Source organism: Apostichopus japonicus, chromosome 1 (assembly GCF_037975245.1).
Source record: "Apostichopus japonicus isolate 1M-3 chromosome 1, ASM3797524v1, whole genome shotgun sequence".
Taxonomy (NCBI): domain Eukaryota; kingdom Metazoa; phylum Echinodermata; class Holothuroidea; order Aspidochirotida; family Stichopodidae; genus Apostichopus; species Apostichopus japonicus.
In genome coordinates this window covers 5,893,722-5,904,435 of record NC_092561.1, presented here as the reverse complement: position 1 = coordinate 5,904,435, position 10,714 = coordinate 5,893,722, and the positions used below count along the sequence as shown (strand labels likewise).

Sequence of the window (10,714 nt, the reverse complement as noted above, 5' to 3'; positions counted from 1 at the left end):
TATATATATATATGTATATATATATATATATATATATATATATATATATATATATATTTATATATATATATATATATCAAGTATATATATATATATAATCAAGTATATATATATATATTATCAAGTATATATATATGTATATATAATCATCAAGTATATATATATATATATATATATATATATATATTAACTCATGTAAATAATATATATATATATATATATATATATATATATATATATATATATATATATATACATATATATATATTAACCCATGTAAATAATTGTATCGATGCACGGTTCACGAAATTTGGATAAAAGAAATATATGAATTATTGTTGACTCAGGTCTTTTTGGTGTTATTGAAAGCAAACTTACCTGAACTGTACGTTTTTCGAAAACAGCGAAAACCATCAGTTCCTCTAACCCTCACACCCTGACTCCATCTTTCCTTACTACATGCCTCGCCCCCTCCCCCACCCTCCATATCTCCCTTCCTTTCTTCCTTCCTTCTTACCTCCCTTCCAGAAGAATTGTCGATACAAAAGTTACATATCAACTATAATAAAACATTAAGGGATGTCTTAACCTAATCTGTAACGATGTTTTGCGTAAAACACAGAATTGCTGTGGTGAAAATTAATTAGTTAATGTTCATAAAGTTTCATAAAAGCTTAACGCCCCCCCCCCCCCCCACCCAGCCCCTCCGTGCCTTACAACCGTTCCTCGAAACCTTGCTCAGTGTCCAATGTTTAATAATTAGTCACTTGTAAAAATTTATACCATTATGTACAGGTGATTTTGACAAAATAACAAGTGTGTTTGCCGGCAATATTGCTCAGTTTCAGTTTAGTTAACCCATAAACTGCATGTAGATTAAAAGTCTCAACAGTCTTGAATGAACATATTTACCATGTGGGAGTGCTGGAATTTTAAGTAAACAATATGATCACGATAGGGACCTCCAATATTAACGGTATTTGCTATTTCTTTTCAAACTTCGTGAACCGTAGCATTCCGTTAGTCTGGAACAGATTTATCAGTTATACAACCAGACACGATCATATTTTCAAAATAAACCTGTTCACATGTCCCTGCGTGAGAACCATTGTCAGTCTGGTCCTGCCCTTGGGACATTACGTCATTTTAGCCTGCAATCTGTGTTCTCATTCAAGAAGCAAATTTTAGGCACCATTGACATTTAAATCGTTGGACAAGTCGATTTATTGCATCTGTCTATATTCTTTCTGTTATATCTGGCTAAGTTTAAAAGTTAGAGTGTTGGGGTATCACAACGATTTCTATACAGACGTTTATCGATACATAGGGGTCCTTGGAAGTGTAACGTACGTTATTCATAACAAGTACGTGGGAGCAAGTACTAGGGCCATCCGATTCTGCAGTTCTGGTGACGATGTGGACAAGGTTGACGGGGATATTGAGACTGAAGAACGGATCGAAGTAAACAATCAAGTGAAATAGACAAACGCTTGTTGTTTTATCAGTATCTCCTCTAAGAACATCTTACCCAATGAGAATCATAACTGATAGTATTAGACAGAGAAAGGACAATTACAAATGTAGACTTTACTACTTTAAGAAAAGCACAAGTTAGAAGAATGAGATGGCGTATCAAAGAATCCCACATATAACAGTACATTCTTCTATTACTACATTTTGCTGTGTGACACACATTCCCCTAGCTGGCTACGCCTGGTGTAATCAAATTAAAATACAACAAAGTCGCAAATTTGTTTAAGTCGAAAACCTAGAAGGGCAGGGTTTAATGGTTAATCCTAGGGGCTGTATTTCGTGCGATTAAAATGAAACTAATTGGATATATTAAGCTTTTACCTCGGCTAGTTATTCCCATAGAAATTAAGTGAAAGACTGGATTTAAGCGCCAGGTTATGTTTTTTGTTTTGGATTTGTTTAATCTTTTTAATCTGCCTCGTTCCATTCACCTTTGACCTTACTTTTTATTTCAAATTCAGGGCTATATGGTAATATTTGTTTTCTTCCGGGGCCGGTACATTCTTTCATTTTTGTATTACAGGGTGTGAAGACTCGCGCACAAAGAAACGTCTCATGCCGATAATCTGACCTAGTTTCGAATGAGGTGTAACAGAAGTGTTAGACACCACCATCGATCCCAGAAATACACACACAGCTTGCTACCGGCGGTAATTAGACACTAGTGTACAGTCAATACATACAGCTAGGTCAACGCCCACAACACAGTGTACATAGCAGCGAAGGACATCTCAGGTCTAGATAAAAGATAACAAGGTATCACGTTTCATTACTGTCTGCATTTTGTAGCGACAATTAAGAAGAAAACTTCACTTGCAAGCAACGGAAAGTTAACTTTTTCAGTCAGGGGCGAGTCTTAAATAAAATCAGAAACAATCCAATCCCCGGTGGAAATGCTATCACTATCCACTGAATTCATAGAGAACATATTGCAATACAATCTTGAGTGCACGTGGTGCAAAATGGAAAACATCCATGAAAAGTCTACGATGTTTCTACCGGAGAATCAAATGTGCGTGGATTAAAATACATATAAAGTTAAATGCAAGGTATCTAGTACTGGTTATTCTTCAGAATATTCAACCGTCACTTGCACTCAGTTAGGTCCATAAATCTATTTATAATAATTTCCAGTTTGCGATTTCTCATACCACTATCACGGGTTATTGAACAAAAGGGTCAAAACGATTTCACACCATTCTGACTTTGTAACGCATTTACTTCTATTCTTTTCAAGTCTTTGCTAAAACTCCTTTATTCCTACACCATTGTTATATTTACCCCTCAAGGTTCACCTTCTACACTCTCTACCATGAACAAAAGGTGTCAGGTAATACACTGGCCACGTTTATTTAATTGACATTGGATACGTCATATATAGTCCATCTAGAAGAAAAAACAAAACTGTTGTATAAGGCAATTGAAATAGCCTTGTGGCATACGTTGGACGTGCCTGTTTAAATCTTAGGTTGGATGTGGTGGCCCAGAAAGGAAATTGGCAAGAACTTGGAGAGAGAAAAAGGTTGCAACTGTGAGGTAAATATTCAATATTGGTAGCCTTTATCAACCGGCACTTGGACTCAATAAAATAGTTACAACTTCGAGACATTACGTATATCGAAATTTCTACATAATAATCGTGTTTTCGAAATCTTACTTACATATAAATTTCACTCTATGGCCAATAGTGTACAGGTTAGGCTTAACTCGTTCAACCATTCCATTCCCATTCAAAGTCAAAACTTTAGGTGAAAACCAGCCGATTCACACAAAGATTACAGTAACTACTGGGTGAAAACTGTGGGCATTAAGCCTGTCGCAATTGCCTGGAAGTACACACGTTTGATCGTTAACTTTGCCTAGTAGTTATTGCATAATGCTATTCGTATTGCACCATCGTTATCAGCAGTTTAGTAATTTGATTGGGACAGTTATATATCCCACCGTTGTTACTATAATAACTAAGGCCTGGAGTTTCCCTCTCTCTTGATTGGTGTTTTACCTTTTCGATTCATTTCTGCTTTAATTTTGTTTTGTTTCGTTTCGTTTTGTTTTTGTATTTGTATTTTATTTTGAGATTGGAGACAACGACGGATTGTGTTATAGCTGACTATATCATTGTCGTATTAAGAGATCACAGATCTTACAAACTTACTACTACACATTGAATTGATGTTTACCCTAAAAGCCACTCATGTATATTTAACACACTACCTTTAAAGATGTGATGGGTATATTCTATATAGTTTCTTGATTTCAAATAGTTCATGCAGAGACATATTTGATAGGATAGTAGGCCTATACTATTTCCTTACGTTCCGTTTCCATGTATATTCTATTACCTTTTGCCACCTTGTACAGTAACGCCATATTCTGACGAAGCCATTTAAATAAAACTATTGTCTCTCTACAGGTGCCATATGTGTTTATTTATTGTATTTCTCACCAAATATTTTACTCTGAACATGTCCAAGTAAGATCCAATTGTCAATGAAAGATGTTCATTGTTGCATGTATAGTTCCTTTCCTTTTAATATCTTTATTTCACAGGTATAACAACTGAAAAGATAATTCTGATAAATCGACGCAATATCAAATCAGAACAATGAGTTGGTTGACAGCAGTAACCATTTTGACGTGTGTGACGTTTCTTCAGTCACTTGCGGACAGAGCACCTGTGGTATCCACAAACGTAGGTCAGGTTCAAGGGGAGACCGATACATTTTCCAGCAAATTTCTGCAGGGCAGTGGAGATGTTTACAGCTACCGTGGGATACCATTTGCTAAACCTCCCATCAACGAAAGGCGCTTTCGACCCGCTGAGGCAATGGACCCATGGGAAGGTGTGATTAACGCCACGGAAATCCCTCCTTCATGCCCTCAAAACTACCAAATTTTCTACAAACATCTGTACGGTACAAATAACTTTTCCGAGGACTGTCTGTACCTCAATGTGTTTGTACCTCGAGACGCTGTAAGTTATACTATCATCCTTCACTACTAATAATTATAGCTGCTGCAAATTTTGCACGGTTTAAAACTTGTCACAATCATGTTCGGATTATTCATTGAAAGATAAGGAAGCCGTTATATAGTTGCAACTATATATGATTTCTTGGTTACATTAAGGGGATATCCAAATATGTGTATATAAAATATACTTAATTTTTCAGATTGACGCATAGTTATAACCATACGCAGCAAATATGTAGAATTTAGTTAATTCCTTGGTGATATACTTCCCTCATTGACATTTTGAACTCTCCGTTCAAAATGCTCCAATGACTGGCATCATTACTAATGTACCCATATACATGTTACGACAATGGCTTGCCTCAGTTTGATAATTGTCAGTCATACAAGTTGAAAAAGTTGCTCGTTATTTTATCATTCATTTCTCTTTGTTTCGCAGTCCCCGAATGCAGCAGTAATGGTTTTCATCCACGGAGGAAGCTTTACACTTGGCAGTGGATCCGACTTTCCATACAACCCACTTCCGTTGGTATTTCTTGGAGATGTGATTCTAGTAACGATAAATTACAGACTCAACATATTTGGATTCTTCTCAACAGGTAAGTGTAAAATGAAATAAACTGTACAAACAATTTTCCTTCAACTGGAATCACAAAAGACAAATAATATTCATTTAAAATACAATTGATAGTTCAAAGGCATCATTAACGACAATATTCAATAAATTAACGTTTTGGCATAGTTTTTATTCTTAATTTAACATTATTGTGAATGACTGTTTCAAACCTGGATTTTGCGATATGTTTGACGTTGTGACGCGCTTCGTATCAAGCAGTAGATTCTATAGACCGGTATAATTGTTTATGAGATATGTTTTTCATTAATGTAAGATGTCTCTTCAAGATTTCAATAAGTGCCACATCTGTGGTCATTACACTTGAAACAAGCTAAACATAATATGTTATCCAGGTTCATCTTCTTTCATTTTCCTTTTTTTTTGTTTGGCTTCATCTGCTTTTGAGCAAGCATTTCTGAACTTTATTAGTTTTTTCGATAATTCGTTTTGCAGATTGTATTCTATGTTGCAATCACAAGAAACTTAAAACCAAAATTAAAATTGTACGGTTTCTATTGCTAGTTTTCCGTACATTTAAGTTTAATTTCTTCTCATATGCAGAAGAAGTACTAACATTGTGGTTGTAGTTGATATATTTCTTTTGGGCAATTTTTTTTAATTTTTAATACAATTTTTCCGTATCTTTACCTTTTTATTCCTTCTCAAAACAGGAGATGATGCCATTCCAGCTAATTTGGGATTGACTGATCAACGTCTTGCACTAAAGTGGGTAAACGAGAATATTGAAGGTACGATTTGGTACATTCTTGTCTTCTATACTAAAACAAAAATAAATGTCACAGATGCTTGTACAAAACGTACCCAGTATTCATCTCCAATCTGTAAATGACCTTTGCTATCATATGATCATGGGGGCGATATGGTCTGGTGGTTAAGGCAGTGGACTTGTGATCTAAGGATTGCAGGTTCGAGCCCTGGCCAGATCATTGCGTTGTGTCCTTGGGCAAGGCACTTTATCTCCATTGCCTCTCTTCACCAAGGTGTATATATGGGGACTTTGCGAGGTAACATGTAAATATAGTTGCATGTGCCGGTTTGTGGTTGCACCCTATGGGAAGTCCCCTGGGGACACGTGGATGTGGTGCACTGTTGTGCGCAAAGATTGATTGAATTGTGCACACTTTAGTGTGTGGGTGTGACAAGTTACCAATGACCAGGAGTGTGAGGAGGCTTTAGCCTCGTACAAAACTGTAAACATTCAACTTTTACCCCTTTCCCCCTAGAACAGCTATACCGCTATGTTTACCTTATCGCTGTGCGGGATCTAAACACACCTATACAAAAACATAAGTTAAATATTAAATTCCCTTTTGCGTGTATTACATCTTTTTTACATTTAGCGTTTGGTGGGGATCCACAGAAGGTGACTGTATTTGGGGAAAGTGCTGGGTCTGCATGCATAAGCTGGCATTTGCTCTCCGAGGAAAGCCGACAATATTTTCAGCGTGTCATATTACAGGTAAGAAAATGTCACTACTTTACATTGTGTTCAATGCATAACCATCAGTGTTTCCTTAATGTTATGTGTAACGTTCGTGTCAAATGTTGGATAAGATAGAGAGGTCCTTCTCGACATCTCTAACCAAATCCTCAGCATATTAATACGAAACACAAAATGGAACAGTCACATCTGAAAGGCGTATTAATTCAATTGAAAGGTGCATTAATATGAAAGTGTCCGTGCCAATAATAGGCCGTGTTGTACAATACAACTGACTTCTCAACTTGTAACTGAAGGAAAAAAACAAGCTCTAAAATTTACTAGGAGAAAATTCATTAGCAAACAACTATTTGTGGCATATGCGGGACAACGCGTTTATTCCAAATATATGTGTTATGGTGAATGATGAGTACTTATCTTTGAGCATTGAGTTCAAACCTATGTATGAATACAAGAACTATCATCACCGACACTGATGAAAAAACAATACGTTCTGTCAAGTAACATTAGTCTTCAGTTATCATATCGTTTGAAATCACGATGCTTATCGATCATTCAATTTCTTTTATAATTTCCTTCTTTGTATCGCAAATAATTTACATATGATTTCCATAAACCTACTGTCTTCTTTTAGAGTGGCCCTCCGTATGCAAATTGGGCAAATGTCCTCACTCCAGAGCAATCTAGAGATATTGCATTCCTAGCTGCTGACATTGGAGGATGTACTCCTTCTGTACCAGGAGATACTAGTGGCCTTGCTGATTGTTTTCGAACGAAGTTGACCGTTGAGGAACTTCTAGAAATCCATAGCAAGGTACATTGTAGGGCAGCATGTTGCTTTCCAGATGAGGTCGATGAACCAGGGAGGTGGAATTAGTTAGTTGAACAGTGGTTATGACTACTCACGTGTTTATGAAAGTACTAAAAGTAATTATATTCAGTCACCTTTATACGCTGCAATAAATGTGTTATTTTGAAATCTACTTGAAACAGATGGTTCTTCGGAGACCCATTTTCTTTCATTCAGTTTTGCCAGAGACGGACAATTACGTTGCGAGCCAAATAACAACACTTAGTAATATTGCAACATACATATCTATAGGAGTATACATTTACCCAAACGTATTCGGTACGTCATGCCTTCTTTGTAGAGAGCAAAAATCTATAGTAGCAAATACCTTGGCACGAGGATGCAAAATTTAACCCATACCATTTAAGTGATCCTATCAATTTAGAATGTGGATATTATGAGACATGTTTCGGGATTATGGTTTTGAAATTTCATTCCGGATGGATATAACGTTCACTAATATGTCAAATTATAGGAATCGCTCATCTAGCATCGTGGTATACTACTTTGGAGAACATGTGTTAAATTTCGATTTCTCTTTGCCAAACAGGTCGATGAATTGTTTCCACTTGGTCCAACAGTGTGGATTGCAACCAATGATGGTGAATTCTTTACCGATGATGTCAACACGTTAATCGAAGAAGGGGCATACAGCAACATTGACATTCTTCTTGGGACAAATAAAGATGAGGGCACCTTTTGCACTTATTTTGTTACTGGACTTCCGGAAGAGAGACCATTCGTGAGTAAAGATTTCTTCACATTCATAACGACTGGTTTCAACGATCCTTTAGTCTCCGATTTACTTGAGGCAGTCTACGCTAGCGGTATCGACCAAGAAGACAACTACGTTGGGGCTTTGGAAGATGCACTCAGTGATACCTCCTACAAATGTGGGACGTCCTTATTGGCTAGAAATGCAGCAACTGCAGGGAGTACAGTTTACATGTATCACATGACTCATGAGCCCATTCGATCTCTATGGAACGCAACTTGGCTACGCGCTTCTCATTTTGAGGAACTCCAGTTTGTGTTTGGATTACCATTCTTTGACGATCCCTTCTACGTCCCAGTGTATGATGAGGTGAAGATTGCTTTCTACGTCATTCGAATGTGGACAAACTTTGCTAAATCGGGGTAAGCTGAACACGTGTTACTATGTCTGCAAGGAATGGTTGTAAATGTCAACTGCTCCTGTGAGATTTTGTGGTCCTACAAATGTGTTAAAAGTGCAATTAATATCAATCAAATAGTACAACAGTAAGGCCGGATTAACAGTTAAGTAGTGACCCTTCACTATGAAGTATGGCATTAGTCGTGATATTGGTGAAGTTATCAACGGCGAATCTTGGATTTTAGAAAGAAGGGGATCAGTGGTCGTTTAAGCAGACTCCCGTATAGGGGGTATTGTGGTTCTCCTGTAGAAGCAAAAAATAAAATAATCTACATCCGCGCCTGGATATATATTACATATCTTTGCTGATGTGAAGTTTTCTAGGATTGAGAACGATAGTGATGATGTAGTATTTTTCTTTTGTTATTAAAGGGATCCCAACGGCCCCATTCGTCTGCCCGGTAGTATTCCGGAATGGCCTCGTTTCGTCCCTGTTTCCGAGGAGTACAAGGAACTTGACATTCGTTTCAACAATAAACGGAAATTACGACAACAACACTGTCAATTTTGGCTCAAAACGCTGCCGGAGATTGTCTACTTGCAAGGTAACCCAAATAAATCCACATATTTTTGTTAGTTATGGACAAAAGAAGAGTGTCCTAATTATCTTTACGACAATAAGATGTGATTGCAATTAACTTATATTTCGAAACTTAAATATACAATGAGAAATAAGTGAATCTAATCAAGCTTTTGCTTCCGTCAGCAGTACTTTTGAACTAACAGTGTATTGTGCTCATGACTTGTACAGCACTTTGTGATTCAAGTACGGAGAACAGATGCATGAAAGTGGCATGTACGATATTGCAGCCCCTATAACTGCAACTTCATTATATAATGCGTGATTAGTGCTGCGAGATTGTCTACTTGGAAAGGTAACTGTCTTCTAGGTATTATGTATGTTACTGGAACCGAAATGAATCCACTTAGTTTTGTTAGTTATATATTTTTATATCTGATATAAGAAGAGTATAGCTACCACGCCAACATGCGTTTACAGTTACCAGATACTTCCGAACTTAAATAAAGAAAGAGGAATAGCAAATGAAGGTAGGTTAACCAAAGGAAAATTCATGTTTTCCCTTTCAAGCATACAAACGTGTTGTACAGCACATGAGTTACACAATATTCTGTTTCAAATATTACAACGGTTGTAAGCAAGTATAAAAAAACGTTAAGAATAATCAATAGCAAATTCAATTGATTGAGCACCTAAAATACTGCTCCCAACTGCAACTTAAACACGACATGTGGTGGGAAACTGTACAATTTTGACATTTCTAAATTGCTCTGATATGTGGCCTCAAACGTATTGGTTTAACAAAGCATTATTATATGCCAGTTTGGTCACTATGCTTTTTTCACAGATAATAAATGTATATCGGTGTACTTGACTGTTTTTGTATAATTATGTTGTGAACATAGGCGTAGGAGCCCAATTTGATTGGGGGGTGTAACGACTTGCCCGGAAAATATAACCAAAATCCCCCCCCCAAAAAAAAACGCCCTCTCCCCCCCCCCCCCCCTCATCCTACGCCTATGGCTGTGAATAAAACTTAATAAGTTCATTTGACCGATTGCTTGATTTTGTAGAATATTTGTAACGGTTTCTTTAAAGTTTATACGTTAGCTTGATTGTAAAAGCTTTGTGACGTGACTTTTCTCATTTCTTTTGATATTTAACAGGAGCAGTCGCAGACAATAATGACCAGGGCGTCTCAACATTGGCACCAAATTTGTAGATCGGCCGGGATCAAACATTTCTGCTATTAATTGCCAATGTCAATTACAGCCAGTGTCAATTGCATATACTTGATTGATGTGGTAAAAGCGAAACGATATATCGCTACGGAAATATATTCAATGAGGTTATTGAATTCTTTAAATACATTTCAAATCGATGTTTAGTTAAATGTTAGTTAATATTATACTTAAACGGGACAATGACGTTTTTCAACATTAAGTGGAAACAGTTGAACCGCAACGTAATTTTATCATTAACGTGATCATAGAAAGCTAGAACATATTCAGGGATATTCCATTACATGTATGAAAAACACAACCATTGAGTGGGTGTTCTTGTATAATTATATAAGAGTGCATTTT

General features: G+C 36.6%; 1 protein-coding gene across 1 annotated transcript; it reads left to right on the top strand.

Annotated features, from left to right (window-relative positions):
- The first annotated feature begins 2,854 nt into the window (after nt 1-2,854).
- LOC139965295 (acetylcholinesterase-like) lies at nt 2,855-10,660 on the top strand. The gene is made up of 9 exons (XM_071967511.1): nt 2,855-3,069; nt 4,084-4,507; nt 4,946-5,105; nt 5,794-5,871; nt 6,484-6,602; nt 7,219-7,398; nt 7,985-8,571; nt 8,981-9,153; nt 10,295-10,660. The coding sequence occupies exons 2-9, from the start codon at nt 4,139-4,141 to the stop codon at nt 10,348-10,350; spliced, it is 1,722 nt and encodes a 573-aa protein (XP_071823612.1). The 5' UTR covers nt 2,855-3,069; nt 4,084-4,138; the 3' UTR covers nt 10,351-10,660.
- The last annotated feature ends 54 nt before the right edge of the window (nt 10,661-10,714 follow it).